Source organism: Terrapene carolina, unplaced genomic scaffold (assembly GCF_002925995.2).
Source record: "Terrapene carolina triunguis isolate 2854851 unplaced genomic scaffold, T_m_triunguis-2.0 Scaffold16, whole genome shotgun sequence".
Lineage (NCBI taxonomy): Eukaryota > Metazoa > Chordata > Testudines > Emydidae > Terrapene > Terrapene triunguis.
The window spans coordinates 53,168-70,926 of record NW_020664367.1 but is presented as its reverse complement, the minus strand read 5'-3'; the positions used below and the strand labels follow the sequence as shown (position 1 = coordinate 70,926).

General features: G+C 45.0%; 1 protein-coding gene across 1 annotated transcript in view; it reads left to right on the top strand.

Moving 5' to 3' along the window:
- LOC112114689 (histone-lysine N-methyltransferase SETDB2-like) overlaps positions 1-17,759 on the top strand; it is a 100,607-nt gene that overhangs the window by 63,176 nt on the left and 19,672 nt on the right. Inside the window, exons 18-20 of the mRNA XM_029910707.1 lie at positions 2,265-2,372; positions 7,858-7,991; positions 12,303-12,349. Of these exons, the coding sequence (XP_029766567.1) occupies positions 2,265-2,372; positions 7,858-7,991; positions 12,303-12,349 (289 nt within the window). The remainder of the gene's footprint in view (positions 1-2,264; positions 2,373-7,857; positions 7,992-12,302; positions 12,350-17,759) is intronic.

Genomic DNA, 17,759 nt, shown 5'->3' with positions numbered 1-17,759 from the left:
GGTCTGGGTAGGCAGTAGAAGGAAGGACATCAAAAAAGCAGGACTGAAAATATCTGTTTTGTCACTTAAAAGAAAACCCTGGCAGTCAAAGGATTTCAGAGTTCAAGACAAGTTCAATATTTTGGTTAGCCATTGTTAAATTTAGAAACTATAGAAAGTGCCTTAACCTTAGGTAAGAATTCAGAACAAAAATGAACTTGTTTCGCAACAACTTTGAAACCCTTTGACTTCCAATGATTTTGAATGGCAAAGCAGTCTTTCAGTCCCTGGCCCAATCCTGCAAAGACTTATGCATGTGCTAAATTGGATATAATGTGAGTAGTCTCAACTGAAGTAATTGAATCAGACTCCTTACAGTGCGAACAGGTAAACATGTCCCTAGTCTTTGCAGGATCAAGGCCATAATTTGCATGATCAACGTGGCAAGATGGCAGCTTCTTGTGTGTGTCTTAAATATAAGGAATAATTAAGTGGGGTTTTAATTTAAGAATTGGCTATGAAAAAATGTCCTTGTGAGGTTCTAGGTTTATTGTGGTTCTAGAACAAATTTACTCAGAAGACAGATTTTATTTGCAAACTATCTGCTAGCCCTGTAATCTTATCCTTGGATATTTCCTCCTTTCACATCAGCACCAGTAATAAAGATTCTGGACATCATATTCTGACCTCAGCTAGGCGTAACTAAGGGCAGAATTTGGCTCCACCATTGGAACTTAGTTAACTATTCTGTATACTTTTATGAGAGCCCTCTTCCTAAATTTATTTGTTCTGCTATAGTATCAGGAGAAAAGTAATATGAAAAAATTGTCATTAAATATGCAGGTATGTTTTTAAACTCACAGAGAGCAGATCTTTTAAGTTAAAAGGTGCCATCTTTGCAGTCACTTTCCTTGCTATAACCACACCTATACCTTGATATTTTAGTGTGTAGGATACCTATGACATTAAACTGGAGCTTTTCTTTTTTTGATATCATACATCACAAATCCTTTGCTCCACTTTTATTTCTTCCCCTTATAGATCAGCTATCTATTGTTCTTGCTACATTATGTTTATATCTTTATTAATTTGATTACTTTTATTTTTCATTTTACAGTGTTATATGTTTCAAACAAACATTCAGATTCTTGAAAGCAAACCAGTGTTGGTTTAGCAACATTGTTACAGCTTTACTAGTCACTCTGAACCCATATAACATGTGCTAAGTGGCTTCTTATCTCTAAGGCCTTGGCTACACTCAGGACTTCCCAGCGCTGCCGTGGCAGTGCTGTGAAGCGCAAGTGTAGTCGCGCCGCCAGCGCTGCGAGAGCTCTCTCGCAGCGCTGTAAGTACTCCACCTCTCCGAGGGGAATAGCTTGCAGCGCTGCGAGCGAGCATGCAGCGCTGCAGGCTCTGATTACACTGGCGCTTTACAGCGCTGTACTCACTGCGCTCGGAGGGGGGGGGGGCGTTTTCACACCCCTGAGCGCAGCAAGTTGCAGCGCTATACACCGCCAGTGTAGCCAAGGCCTGAGTTTATGTTCTTATTCCTTTAGCTGACCAAGCTTTGTGTCTTCCTATAAATTTATCATGTATTTTAAGTAACAGTTTTGGTGCTAGGTTTTGTTTAAGTATGATCATTTGTTTTCTTATAATCAAATGTAGTTATTAATTAATTATCCCTTCTAATTTGTTGTCATAGTCCAGTACATCAGCAGGTATTCATGCATACATTTCTGCTATATTTTTCCAGCCACTGTTCAACCTGTTTAAGTTGCTTCTCCAACAATTCACTGCCAGTCTTTGCCTGGTATCACGTTGCCAGTGTTAATTCTGTTGTCACTTCCAACTGAGTCCCTCCCGAAAGATCCTGAGCTCTGTCAAACCTGCTGGGCTAACTGGCAAAAGAGGACATGGATAGGATGATGGCCTCCTTGATGAGCCCTGTAAAAATGCCATGTTCCCTTCATATGAAACCTCCTTTAACAGTTGGTGGAGTCTAGTTTCGCTGGTCCTGTCTTGTAGGAGGGTGGAAAAGCTAAGCAGTGCTCCCCCACTCAATATGGGACAATGTTTGTTAAAAACAAAGAAATAAAAATTTACCCTTTTAGGGGGCTTTGTGGGGTGAATAAAAATGCAGATTTTTTTTTAAAGTGCACAGTTCTCATGTCTGACACTGAACTGAAGACCCATCTACTTTCTATCATTCCTTACTGATACACATCAGAGTCTCTCACTGGCTGAGTCACTCTGTTAATTACTGCTGTCTTTTGTTTTGTTTGTAGTTATATTCCTCGGGATTTGTAGAATCCGAAGAGCATAACCCAGAGAATCAGGATACAAGGTTTGATGTGGCCTCAGTTCAGAGTGAAATCAGGAGAGGAAAGCGGCTGGTAAGGCAGCTTCTTTCAAATATTTCCTTGTTTATAATTTATAGTAAGAACAGCAGCATGTTAGATCATGAAGTCTGTTTGTGACATTTTTATGACCTTGTGACATAGAAGCTTGAATAAAATGCATACAAGAACCCAGTCATTCTGACTTACCAAAGATCAGAGTAATTAAAGATCAGAAACATGAGTCTGATTCTACACTTAGTGGAACCTAAAGTATATAGCCACTTTTGTCTGGCAGTAGAAATTAAGGCTGTTTTGGTTCCTTTCTAAGGCCTGGTCTACACTAGGCTTTTATGTCGACTTTAGCGCCGTTATATCGAATTAACCCTGCACCCGTCCACACCAGGAAGCCATTTAGTTCGACATAAAGCTCTCTTTAAATCGATTTCTGTAATCCTCCCCAACGAGAGGATTAGCGCTAAATTCGACATGGCCATATCGAATTAGGCTAGGTGTGGATGGAAATCGACGGTAATAGCTCCGGGAGCTATCCCACAGTGCACCACTCTGTTGACGCTCTGGACTGCAGTCAGAGCTCGGATGCTCTGACCAGCCACACCCCCGGGAAAATTTGAATTCATTTTCATTTTCCTGTCTGGGCAGTTTGAATCTCAGTTCCTCTTTGGACATCGAGGGGAGCTCAGCAGCAGTGGCAACTATGCAGAGCTCTCCAGCAGAGATGGCCGTGCAATCTAATAGAAAGAGGGCCCCAGCATGGACTGATCGGGAAGTCTTGGATCTCATCGCAGTGTGGGGCGATGAGTCCGTGCTTTCAGAGCTGCGCTCCAAAAGAAGGAATGCTAAGATCTACGAGAAGATCTCCAAAGCCATGGCAGAGAGAGGCTACAGCCGGGATGCAACGCAGTGCCGCGTGAAAATCAAGGAGCTGAGACAAGGCTACCAAAAAACCAAAGAGGCTAACGGACGCTCCGGATCCCAGCCCCACACATCCCGTTTCTACGAGGCACTGCATTCCATCCTGGGAGCGGCCGCCACCACTACCCCACCCCTGACCGTGGACTCCGAGGATGGGATCATGTCCGCGGCCGGTTCCTCGTCGGACATGACAGCGGACGGGGAAGATGAAGAAGGAGATGAGGAGGACGAGGCAGTCGACAGCGCTGGCACCGCTGATTTCCCCGACAGCCAGGAGCTCTTCATCACCCTTACCGAGATCCCGTACCAACCGTCCCCATCCCTTACCCCGGACACAGAATCAGGGGAAGGATCAAGCAGTAAGTGCTGTAAACATGTAAACATTTATTTAAAACAGAACGGTAATATTTATACTATTAACAATGTACATTTATAAAAGTTCTGTAAACTAGTAAAAAAATAATCAGGTACAAAACAGGAATATTTACAAAGGTAACAAATGGGTTTTCATGATTTCTCTGTCTTAGGCTCTTCTCAATTTAGTCCCAAGTGTTTTAAAAAATTTTCACAATGTCCGTTACTCCATGATTCCCAGGCCCAAGACGCTCCACTCCATAGTCCCAGTGCACCTACGCGAAAATCCGGTCAATGTGGCCGGGGATCGACGAGAAATCCTCGTAGGAGAACTCCTCGTAGGTCTCGTGGAGGTAGAGCTCAAGCCTGTTGATCAGGTTCCGGGGTAGGGCGATCTTAGTGGGCCCTCCGTGGTAGCAGACATGCCCCCTCCACGCCACAATCAAGTACTCCGGGATCATGGCCCGACATAGCATGGCGGCATACGGCCCCGGTTTCTGCATGCTTTCCCGCAGCATGCGTTCTCTCTGGGTGTCCGGGATCCTCAGAAGGGTGATGTCGCTCATGACGCCCTGCTTTGAATTAGGGAGGGGAATGTTAGTATTGGGACTGCTTTACAGCCACGCGGTGGAGGGAGAGGGGCAGCATACAGGGATCTTTCCCTGGGACAGCCGCGAGGGGGTGGGACAGGGGCAGAGTTGATGCTGTCCTGATTGCTGGCAGCAGAGACTGGCATTGCTTTCAATGTGAAAGGAGGCCAGTGCTACTGCTGGAGTTTTAAGCAGCCACAAGTCTGCGGCTTACCATTATTGCCCGCTCCAGAAGTTCAGGTCTCCAGCCACGCTTCTCAGATCACTCCAAGACCTCCGCAAGTCCACAGGCACTGAAGGCGACGGCCGAAAATTCGACCTTGTCCTGAGTGCGCATGTGAGAGGTGCAGTGCATGGTCTTGTTCACAGAGAAAGACTAGGTTCTTTGTATACAATTTCATTTATCTGTCTCAGGAATTCACTCCCTTTTCACAATTCACACAGACACATCTGCGACTGTCTCCCAACCCAGCCTGTCAGCACACTCCCAGAGGCTAGCGCAGATTAGGCGGAGGAAGAAGAAGACGCGTGAAGACATGTTCTCAGAACTAATGGGATGCTCCCGAGCCCAGGCAGCCCAGCAGACACAGTGGAGGGAGAACTTGTCACAAATGCACCGAGCAGTCATGGAACGGGAGGAGAGGTGGCGTCAGGAGGACCAACAGGCTACTGAAAAGCTGCTTGGACTAATGAGGGAGCAAACGGACACGCTCCGGCGCCTTGTGGATGTTCTGCAAGACCGGAGGCAGGAGGACAGAGCCCCGCTGCAGTCTATCTGTAACCGCCCTCACCCGCCACCAAGTCCCACACCACCCTCACCCAAACTCCAAAGAAGGAGGGGCGGCAAGGGCCGTTAAAACTTTCAGTCAACCCCTGCAGACTGCTCTAGCACTAGAAGGCTGACATTCCCCAAAATTTCATAAGTCCTTTCCTACCCACCTCACACAAGCCCCCGTCCAAGTTTCACCCCCCACGTTTCATGTCTGGTTCGCAATAAAATGTTTGTTTCTCTCCATTACTGTTTCAGTCAGGTTCTTTTGAGGGAGAGTCTGTCTGGAGGGGGGGAAGGGGCTTGGTAATTGGGCAGGACAGTGACCTTTAGCAGGGTACAGAGGCGGTGTCAGGTCCAGCATCAGGACACATACACAGTGCAGTCACTGGTTACCCTGGTCAGTCTGGGAGGTGTTTTTCATGTTCTCCATTGAAATAACCAGTCCTCCAGTGCGGAGCCTGGCATTCCGGGAGTTTAGAAGCATCATTTGCATCAGAACACTGAACCCGCCCCCCGCCACAGTCTGCGTCCCCGGTTTAAAATATTCCCGCGAAAACAGCAACACAGACAACGGTGTTCATTAACAAAATCGAAATGATTTTATTTTTTGGGAAGGGGAAGGGGGTGAAGGGGGTATGTAACTGGAGAGGATAGTCAAAATGAACTGGGTAAAGAAACGGGGGCAGGTTCAGCTTTTCTGTCCACAAACTGAAAAGTCACTGGTTGCCCTGCTCACTCAGGAACCTAGCTTTCAAAGCCTCCCGGATGCACAGGGCGTGCCGCTGGGATCTTCTAATGGCCCGGCTGTCTGGCTGGACGTAATCAGCAGCCAGGCTATTTGCCTCAACCTCCCACCCCGCCATAAAGGTCTCCCCCTTGCTCTCACACAGATTGTGGAGCACACAGCAAGCTGCAATAACGATGGGGATATTGGTTTCACTGAGATCACAGCGAGTCAGTAAGCTTCTCCATCTCCCTTTGAGACGGCCAAAAGCACACTCCACCACCATTCTGCACTTGCTCAGCCGGTAGTTGAACAGTTCTTTTTCTGTGTCCAGGGCGCCAGTATAGGGCTTCATGAGCCAGGGCATTAGCGGGTAGGCTGGGTCCCCGAGGATGACTGTAGGCATCTCCACATCCCCAAGAGTTATTTTGTGGTCTGGGAAGTAAATACCTTCCTGCAGCCGTCTAAACAGACCAGAGTTCCTGAACACGCGAGCGTCATGAACCTTGCCCGGCCATCCGACGTAGATGTTTGTAAACCGTCCCCGATGGTCCACCAGTGCTTGCAGCACCATTGAAAAGTAGCCCTTTCTATTGATGTACTGGCTGGCCTGGTGGTCCGGTCCCAGGATAGGGATGTGAGTCCCATCGATAGCCCCACCGCAGTTTGGGAATCCCATCGCGGCAAAGCCATCTATGATGACCTGCGCGTTTCCCAGGGTCACTACCTTTGGGAGCAGTACCTTCACGATTGCCTTGGCTACTTGCATGACAACAACCCCCACGGTAGATTTGCCCACACCAAAGTGGTTCGCGACTGACCGGTAGCTGTCCGGCGTTGCAAGCTTCCAGAGGGCTATGGCCACTCGCTTCTGGACAGTGAGGGCTGCTCGCATGCGGGTGTCCTTGCGCTTCAGGGCAGGGGACAGCAACTCACAAAGTTCGAGGAAAGTCCCCTTCCGCATGCGAAAGTTTCGCAGCCACTGGGATTCATCCCAGACCTGAAGCACTATACGGTCCCACCAGTCCGTGCTTGTTTCCCGGGCCCAGAATCGCCGTTCAACAAAATCCACATGCCCCATTGCCACCGTGATGTCCTGGGCGCTGGGGCTCGTGGTTTCTGACAGCTCTGTGCCACTCTCCGACTTCAGGCTCTCACGGCGGTGCCGTAGCCTCCTCGCCCGATTTCTCTGCATCTGCCTCAGGGAAAGGTGTATGATAAGCTGCGAGGTGTTGAGAACGGCCACAAGTGCAGCGATGGTCGCAGCGTGATCCATGATCGCAGTGCTGTGGCGTCCGCGCTGTCACTGACCAGAAAAGTGCGCGAACTGATTTCCCGCCGGCGCTTTCATGGAGGGAGGGAGGGCGTTAGTGACAGACGGATGACGACAAATTTTTTTTACCCAGAAGGCATTGGCGGCTCGACCCAGAATTCCGATGGGCAGCGGGGACTGCGGGAACTGTGGGATAGCTGCCCACAGTGCACCGCTTCCAATATCGACGCTCGCCCCGTTAGTGTGGACTCACAAAGTCGAATTACTGTCCTTAGTGTGTCCTTAGTGTGGACACACACGTTCGACTTTGCAATATCGATTCCACATATTCGATTTAAGTAAAATCGAATTACCCTCGTAGTGTAGACATACCCTAAGAAAAGGCACTTTTTGGCAGAGGGCAGATTTTGGGTCCTGCTAAGCTTACACATAAGTAACCTCCTGATTTGTGGGACCTAGAAAAGGAAAAGATTTCTTATTAAATGAGAGCTAAGTTTCTAGTCCTTTTGCTTTTGAAGTCACTTTTGAAAGTGGAGCTTGGGCGTTTTTGAAAATTGTTCCCAACATCTCCATACTTGTAAACTGAGCAAATTTAATGTGAAATATTTAGATGTAAAGCCCAACACTGTCACTATCATTGAGTCCCTTCTAAGAATATTAACTGATTTTAATATAATTGTGTAAGAGCAGAGAGAATAATAGAAAGTTGGTTGAAAAATGAGCTGAGCTGGGGTTTGGAGGAGTGACTTTGCATGACGAATATGAAGAGGGAGGCTGAGAGTTAAAGATTTAAGCATGTTCACTGATGAAGCTATTTACTCTCAAGTATAAGATTTTAGTTACTAATTATAAAATGTCTATATCTGCTAACAACTTAACTCCTTCTGCTGTAGATGTGCAACTTCTGTCGCAAGAAAGGAGCCACTGTGGGATGTGAGATAAAAACCTGCCGGAGGAGTTATCACTACTTTTGTGCACTGTGTGATGATGCAGCGTTAGAAACTGATGGAGGGCAAGGAATTTACCGGTATTTAACAAACCATTTTCTAATTTTTTGTAGGTTGTGGTGGCATTGTCAAAAAAGAGGTTAATTTTTTTTTAAATGCAGAAAACGTTGATGTGTATGTCCCCCTAAAAGGTCCTTTGCAACCCAGCCGTGTTTGAAACTCTGTGTGTTTGAGAGCAGTAGAAAAAAATGTTTCTATCTAGCACTGCAATGGAAAAAACCTCCATTTAATGACAGGAATATATAGATGGTTCCACTCACTGCAGTAGCGCACGCTGGTGTCAGGTTGTGGTGCACCATTGACCATAACGTCTTTGGCCCCGTTGATGTTTTGTCTCTATTTGTCTTCCACAGCCCAGCCTTCCGGCCAGGTCATATTTAAGTTCTGTCTCCATCTAGGGTAACGAAAGTCCAGCTAAAGAATGCAAATAAACCTCCAGACAAATGATCTTTCTGCCCCTTCACGCTACGTTGAAGTTTCCTGCTCTGCACCCCTTACTCCTGAGCACTGCGGAGTTCCTTCTTTGCATCTTAGGCTGAGCACTGCCTCCCAGGGCTTATTCTCTGGAGGCCCTTCTTAGTAGGTTTCCCCACTGCCTTCCCCCTCCAGGGACTCTGGCAGCTTCTCTCAGGGACCTCCCTGCTTCTTACAGGCCCTATCTCAGGACCTCCCACGGGAGCTAACCAGCTCCCTGGGGTTCTCTCCAGCCTGCCTCCACGAGGCCCTTCCCAGAAAGAGAAAATTCCCCCTGCTTCTCTTTCCTGGGTCTTCCCTGTGACAATATCCATCAGTCTGACAGAATCCCGAAAGAGCATGGAGCTAAAATTGAGACGCAGTTTTCATTAGCCATCTGGTCAGTAAACATTTCTGCCCCACAAGGTAGAATATTGCTTCCACCCAAATTCAGGTTTACTCCGGGTTCACATGCTTCAGTGAATAGTCTCAGTACAAGGACACTGCCGCGCTCTCTAAGACCATCTACCTTAGAGAGCTTTGGTAGTTTCCCCTCTGGTTCAGCACCTGGAATGCTAGTGGAAAACTTTGTGTCCCCATACAAAAGAACTTCTCATGTTTCATATATGTTCCCAATACCAGCAGAATTGAACTAGCTTTGAGCAAGTCTTCTAAATGCCTTCCAAACCCACTGTAATGGTGGTATATGCATATACTAGAATTTTGTAACATTTCAGCCAGAGATGTTGCTGGTTGCTCAAAGAAAAGAGGTTCTCCCTCATTGTTCTAAATGCTGGGATTGCAGCTGACTGTGGAGGTGGCCGATATATTTTGGTAAAGTTTGGAGTGCTCAGAATCCACAACGTCTGTTTCTGTGCTATGGAATGATAACAGTTGAAGCTTACTCTGTCATTGAGGGTGTGGACTTTATTATTGTTACCTCTTCCAGGAAGAGGCAAGGCACTACAACCAGTATGGGTTTTCACATGACAAAATACATGCACTATTGGGTTATTTGGTAGGGCTGTCAATCTGGCATGTTTCACAAGCACAAAAATAGTCCTTTCCCACTGATTCCAGTAGCAGTTTAACTGTCCCAGCTCTGCCACTGGCTTGGTATGTGATGCTAAACAAGTGACAAGCTCTGTGAGTCTTAGTTTCCCCAACTGTAAAATGGGGATGATGTGACATTTAACTTGTTAACTTACTAATGTTTGTAAAGCACTCTACAGACCTCAGTTCAGAATCTCTGAGGCTGACGAAGGAGAGTAGCCTAAAAGAGAAACTTTCTGGGAGCAGAAGACAAAGCATGGCTGATGTAGGATGGCTTTAGAAAGTGTGGAAAAAATATGTTGGCCCAAAATAGACTCCAGGATTCAATTTCTGCATCCTGAAAGCCTATCATTGAACAGCCGTTAAGAAATGAATCAAATAGCTTCAGATTTATAAAGAGGTGGTTGTGCTTAGAATTTGATTAATTTCTGCCAGGAGGTGTGACAGTGAAAACTATTAAACGTGAAGCATAACTGATGAGGACTTAAGACTTTTAGTAAGTTATCAGATTAAACGCTCATTAAATTGAGGAGCATAGCATTGGTACCAAATTTCTAAATCGGTGGCTGAAGAATGATACATTGATACAGATTAGATTGGAGCACGGTGAGGGGGAAAATGTGGGGATTAGACCCAAACTTTTTTTTTTTTTTTTGCATTATACATAGGACCTTATCAAATTCATGGCTGTGAAAAATGAATCACGGACCATGAAACCTGATCTCTACCGTGAATCTGGCATGCAGCCTGGAGCTCCTACCCTGCACAGGGCTCCAGCTGCTAGTCCCCGCTGGGGATGGGGAGGGACGAGACTTCCTCTTCCCCTTTGAAGCCACTCCTGGGGAGGGTCAGACTTACCTCCAGGATCTCCCCTGGCTACAAGAAGCTGGCGGCCCCAGATGCGGAGAGGCTGCGGGTCCAGCTGTCAGTGCCCCACTCAGGCAGGAGACTGCTGAGAAAACCATAACTGCTATGGTAACACACACACACACACCATACCCTGTGACCCTCACTTCTGCATTGCTGCACTGCTGGCGGTGGTGCTGGCTTTAGAGATGGGCGCCTGGCCAGCAGCTTTCCTCTCTGGCTGCCCAGCTCTGAATGCAGCGCCCCTGCCAGCAGCAGCGCAGAAGTAAGGGAGGCAATCCCACAACTCCCCTACAATAGCCTTGCAACCCTCCAACCCTGACCCCCTTTTGGGTCGGGACCCCCACGGTTACAACACCATGAAATTTCAGATGTAAAAGTCTGAAAACGTCAACTTGACTAATTTAAAACCCCCTGGCTGTGAAATTGACCAAAATGGACTGTGAATTTGGCAGGGCCCTAATTATACATCAGTGATGCACATAAAGGGACATGCAGCAGCATGCACAAGTTTGAAGCTAAGCTAGCAAACCTAGGAGGGCCAGCCACTGCCCAAGAGTGGAGAAATTAGAGACTGGAAAAACTGTGGGCATGGATTGACGACACATGCAATTGTGCATGGAAAAAACGTAAAGTAATGAGTATTGTGTCAAAATGGATAACGTCTTAAATGGATATGACTCGGATGGGGATTTAGAACTTAAAACCATCAGCATGATGACTAGGAAAGCAAATGGAATAGAGCAAAAATGAAAAGTGGTCATTATGGCACTATATAAAGAAAACAGCTGCAGAATTTAGCATAACTTGGGGAGCTCATTTGTAAAAACAGTACGGGAGCGTTGGAAATGCTCCAGAAGAGGGTAACCAGGATGATAAAAGGTGGAGGGATTATAAATATGTGAATTAGTAAAAATGTGTTAAAATGTGTTAATTGTATTTTAAAACATGTTAATTAGGAAAGAACCAGATAGGGCTGTGAGCTATTAAAAAAATAAAAATGTTGTGGTATAAATAGGGCAAATTATTTTTAATGTGCAATTCCATACCTAGCTTTCTGGATTTAATTATTGAGAGTGCACACATCTGGTATTTGTGTGAGAAAATGAACAGTCACAGTAGCTGCACATTCAAAAGTAGGCCTCATTTTTATAAAAGAACAAAATGTGGACCTTTAAGATTAGGGCTGTGTTAAAAAAAATTAGAAAATGCACAGTACATTATTGCACCTCTGTTTTTGACAACATTTTCTTCAAAACATTTCAGTGCTAGTTTCTGAAAATAGGCCATCTCAGCCATAACGCCAGCATTGTAATACAGTTTGAAAAGTGCATTGGGATCCTTCTGGAAGAAAGGTGTTGTATAAATGGTGGGCAGTTGTTTTGTGTTCTTCAGGAAAGCAACTGTTATATATTCTTCACCCTTTGGTAAACACAATTATTATTTACTATACCTGTCCTTAGTCTCTTATAGTAGATCCATGTTGCCCTCCAAAAATCTGCAACAACTGGTGGTAGAAGGGGGATTTCCCCCCCCCCCTTTACTGAACTCTCTAAATCAGGTAAAAAGGAATTAATGGAATAAGCAGCTGTTGGCCACTCTGCCTAAGCAATGGGTAGGGGTATGTCACAAGAGAACATGCTGGTTTAACAGTTCGTTCAAAACTGTACCATAACAGCATTTGAATCTAGTCAAGCTTTGCAAATAAAGTTACAGGAGCTTGTGTTATAAAAGTGCCTGTGGTAAGGCTCAACATGGTCAGATTTCATAGCTGAGGAAGATAATGCTCAAATTTCAGTTTTAAACAGGTTCAGTTTTGTGTTCAGATTTTTTTGTATCATTAGTATAGGTGCTGGTGAAAAGAGGGAAGATATCTTGAAAAACAAAGTTAGTATATCATTGTTTACATATTAATTAATACTGTTTCTCTCTCTTTTAAAATTGAACCAATGTTTTAGAGTGTTCTGTCCAAAACATGACCCAGGCAAAAGGAGCAATCATTATGGTGAGTTTCTTTAATGGTTTGGTTGATTTCATTTATTTTTTAAATCTGCCTTCTACATTATTTGCAGTGGGTCACCAATTCATATGAATAAAGTTAGTGTCACTCCACTCCCCTGTAGAATTGTGGGTTTCGTAAAAAGTTACAACCATGTTTCTAATCTTGCAGTAATGGTTCGGCTGAGATCCATGTATTTGCATAGAAAACTCAAAGCATTTTACGTAAGAAGTATTTTGTATGTAAGAGTTGCCCTGAGGTTTTCCAGATAAAAGTTAAAACCATAAAATAGAAACACTGTGGACCAGATTCTCAATAGAACTACATTGATTTGCACGAGCTGAGAATCTGGCCCTGTATTGAAGATTATAGCTCCTTTCTATACTCCTATACCGACAGGGTCACATTCTAGAAAGTTGGCTGGCACCAACATTTGACTTAAGTATTTTGTTTTAAAATACATTCCACAGTTTCACAAGTGCTTCTTACTGTTTGCTCTCTGAGATTGCTGGGCTGAGCAAAATGACTTGTAAAACATGAGCACAGTACTAAAGATGCACAAATTAACACTTGATTTGCCAAAAGAGAGCTGTTACAATACTAGTCACTTGGGATTCTTATCTGTAGTTATATTAAACCTTTTCAAATTAGCATTTTTCACATTCAAAATACTTTATAGTAGTGCCTTTCATTCTGCAGGATCCCAAAGAGCTTTATCAATGTAACACTGATATATAAACTACATATAAGGATCACTTCCTCTACCACTGAAACGCAGCCAGTTTGAGCGTGAAACACCTCAGCTTTCTAACACATTACAGCCATTCAGAATAGAAAGTGAAGAACCTGTAATAAGAACTGGGGAGAAGTGCCATGGGTTTTGTAATGACCACAAGAAGGCAGGGCCAATTTCATATCTCATCCAAAAACGTGGCCTCTTCAGCACCATAATGTCATCTAATATCATTCTAGGACAGTAATATAATGACCACTCATACAGCTGAGTACTGCTCGCTGAATTGGCAACACAAATTTCTGCCATACGGAAGATTTAATAAACCTCAGAGTCAGGACACGCTTCGTTAATGTTTGTAAAATGCTGTTTAAGTACTTTTATGAGCTGGGTGAAACCTTGTTGTGGTTTGAGTTAAAACCCCATTCAGAATGGTAGGTGTGACCTCACCCTTCAATTAACATAACTGTAAGCATAAACCCTCACCTAAAATAAAAGGAGGGTGAGCCCACTCAGAAGGTTTTGGTGGAGTATTATTTTGGGTAGGGAGTATGTGTGTTTGTGTGAAGGCAGAAGAGACAAAAGACTGAAAAAGATAAGAACAGAGAGAGAGGGAGAGGCAAAAAACAAGAAAGCCAAGCAATAGCCTGATCACAGTGTGACCCTGGAAAAAACTAGAGAGCACTTTGGGGTTGGTTGGCTAAAGAGGCTTGAGGTTGTAAGATAAGAAATTGATCCTTTTGTTCTTGATTCCTCCTGCATTTGGGGAACAAGGACTTTGCACATGCATCAAAAGGAATACCAAACTCCACCAGTTTCTGCTTCCAGCTGGAACGTTCCCAAGGCCCTAAAATGTGACTAGCCGCTCTGATTGAGAAGTGGCAACATTGATTTCAGGAGCAAGATCCAGTGTCCAAGGAGAGAGATCGTTAGCTCCCATAAATCAAAACTGGCCAGTGGGATTTAAAACAAGTCCTGAAACAGGAGTTGAAGGCTTCACAAAATAATTTAAAACAAGAGATGAAGGCTTCACAAAAGGAACTAAACCATCATCTGGAGGATTCCCAGAAAGGACTGCGGGTTGACATGCAGGCAGAGGTCAAGTCTCTACAAAGAGCCCAGCAACTACAAAGAGTCCAGACAGGTTGGGAAGCCCAGTTGCAAAGTTCCCAGAATGGAATGGGAAGGTGATCAAACAGGTGACCAGTAACCTGACTGCCACAAACCAGAAGTTTTTTTCCATGAAATAGTGGAGACCAGGCAAGCGTTAGCCTGCTTGGAACTTGCTAACAGAGATGAGCTGCTGCAATGACTCAAGCATCGGAAAATTAAGCTCCAGAAGGAAATCAACAGATCACAATGGAACACAGCCACCTGAATGAGGAATTGAGCTGCCAGAAGACAAGTTTTCTGTCTCATTTGTAACCTACAGAGGCCCAGAAGGGAGCGGTTGGGCTGTCCCAGCTCCAGTGATGCAAAATCCTATTATATCTTTGAGGGGAAAACTCCCTGGGAGGTTTATTTGGCTCAGTCCAACAACATAGTTTATGGGGAAGATGGTCAGAAAGGGGGGTTACTAGTAGTCAATTTGGGTAGCCCAGCGCTAATGGTGCTGCAGAACTTAACTCCATCTCTTTTCTGGGGGTATCTAGACCTGGTACAAGCCTTTGACATGTAGTTTGGAGCTAGCCATCAATCTGAGCTGGCCAGTGCACAGCTAAGACTTAGAAGGAGAGGGAAAGAAGAGACCCCACCTGAACTGGAAGAGGACCTGCAAGAGGCTTGTGTTCCTGGCATATCCTGGTGCCACCGAGGCATAGATTAGCAATGGATCAATTTATAGATGCTCAGCTGACTTGGACTTGCAGATCAAGATCAGTGAAAACAAGCCAAAGCCACATTCTGAGAGGCTGTGGAATTTGCCACAGAATTTACCGTAAATCTTTTCTTGTAGCAGTTCATCAGAAAAGGAAGTAGCTGCCAGTGAGGAAGATGGAAACTCAATGCCAGAAGCCCTGTAAGTATGGCTCTGTGTCTAACATGTATGATGAAAGAGGGGATTTTAATCTGGTTCATGACTACACCTCTACCCCGATATAACGCAACCCGATATAACACGAATTCGGATATAACACGGTAACGCAGTGCTCCGGGGGGGCGGGGCTGCGCACTCCGGTGGATTAAAGCAAGTTCGATATAACGCGGTTTCACGTATAACGCGGTAAAATTTTTTGGACAGCGTTATATCGAGGTAGAGGTGTATATTGAACAATTAGAACAAATGATAAATTTGGTTTGTAAAACAAAGGAAATTGGCAACAATGCAAAAATTAAAGGAAACAGTTCAGTTAAATGCTGGTACTGTGACAAAACTGGCCACAAAAAGGATTGTTATAAATTTAAGATGGGCCAGCACAGACTGGCACAAGTGTCTAGTGAAAGCCTTTCTCCTAGTAGGAGAAATGGAGGGGGACACAAGCTGAAGGGGCAAAGCTCAGAATTACAAGGATCAACCCCAGTACACCCACAATCTGATGGGTTGGTGGGGAGGTTCAATTGGAATCTGGGGCTTCAGCTGGCTACATTTGTAGAACAGTACCAAAAGGACTGGGACTAGCATATCCCATTTCTTCTAATGGCTTATAGAGCAGCAGTCAAAGAGAGTACAAAATGTACTGCAGCACTCATGTTTGGACATGAACTAAGGACCCCAGCAAACCTCTTGTGTGGAGTTCCTGAAGAGTAACAAAGGGAGTTAAACTACGTAGAAACCCTACACTCCAAAACTGAAAAAGTTCATACCTTTAGAAGGTAGCTTCTGACAAAATGGAAAGGCCGTATGATGTAAGAGGAAATTTTTAAAAGAGGGCACCCTGTCTGGTTCTACAGTCCTAGAAGAAAGAAGAGTAGGAGCCCTAAGTTGGATGAACCTTGACAAGGACCCTCTACAGTACTGACCCAAATCAATGAAGTGGTGTACAAGAACACAGTTGGGGGCCAGAACTAAACCAAAAGTTTTCCATAAGGACCATTTGAGAAGATATCAGAGGGACAGAATTTCACTTTGGCTGCCCTCTGAATCTGAGAATGTAGCTGTGGAAATTGAGTCTTGAAAAGTTGTTACAAAAGTGAATTCACCATTATAATACAATGAGCAGGGTCTGCCTCAGTCAGCAAATTCCACAGAAACAGTAGATGTCCCTCAGAGGCTGAAAGGAAATCCAGGGAGAGAAAAGCCCTAAAGAGGTTTGGGTGGGAAAAAAATTATTTTGAGCTGGTAACATGAAAAACATCTTGATAGAAAGACACTGTACATATGTGAATAGTTAACTTGTATAATTTTTAATTTGTTAAATTATTGATTTCTCTTTGGTCTGATTGGTGAGTGTCACCATTTTAGGCCTCATCGGGATGATGGACAAATCTGAGGTAGAAAGAGATGTTGTGAGGTAGGTGGGTTGAGTTAAAACCCTATTCAGATTGATAGGTGTGTATACATGGCTCCTTGCACTGTGCATACTCACCAGGAGTGCTTGTGTGGATGCACTCTCTGTTGCATCAGGGTAGGAATTCTATTGGGCAACTCGCCATCATCTGGCATGCTGTCTGTTGGGAAACTTTGGCGATGCACGATGCGGCAGAAACTAGTCATGCAGCGACGACTGGAAGCAAGGGGTTAAGTTCCCATCATGCAACTTTCTCCATCCCATAATGCCATCCATATCCCATAATTTTCGCACCTTTTTTAAAACCCCCACAAAACTGCATAGCACTTCTCACTGTCCGCCTTCTCTGACAGAAGCATGGAGCCCTCACAGCTCTGCACTATTGTCATGAGCGTTGCAAACACAGGATGAAGAATCCTTCAGTATTTGCAGAGCCGCAGGAAGAACTGCAACCACAGGGGACATGATGATTTTGTGGAAGACAGATTGCTGTGGGACATAGTGAAAACCAGTTCAAGGTTGTTGGAGACATTCATGGAGCAGCTGCAGATGGTGCTGTGCTGCTTCTGGGCCCGAGAAACAAACACCGACTGGTGGGATCACATCGTAATGCAAGATTGGGATGATGAGAAGTGGGTGCAGAACTTTTGGCTGCTGAAGGCCACATTTCTGGATCTGTGGGCTGAGCTTGCACCAGCCCTTCAGTGCAGGGACACCAGAATGAGAGCTGCACTGACAGTTGAGAAGCAAGTGGCGTTCGCTCTGTGATAGCTCATCATGCAGGATTGCTACCATTCAGTAGGAAATCATTCTGGAGTTGGAAAATGCCACTGTGTCATGCAGCTGTATAGGACCATTAATTGTCTCGTGCTGCATAGGACTGTGACTCTTGGTGATGAGCAAGACATATTAGATGAATTTGCAGCAATGGGGTTCCGGAACTGCAGTGGGGCAGTAGATGGCACGCACATCCCTATTTTGGCACCAGAGTACATCAACAGAAATGGCTACTTTTCTGTGGTTACGCAAGCATTGGTAGATCACCAGGGATGCTTCACCGATATCAATGTTGGCTGTCAGGGAAGGTGCATGACATTTACATCTTTAAGATCACAGGACTGTTCAGAAAGCTACAAGCAGGGACATTTTTTCCCAACCAGCGGATTACCATTGGTGATGTTGAAATGCCAGTAGAGATCCTAGAGAACCCATCCTATCCCTTTTTCCCCTGGCTCAT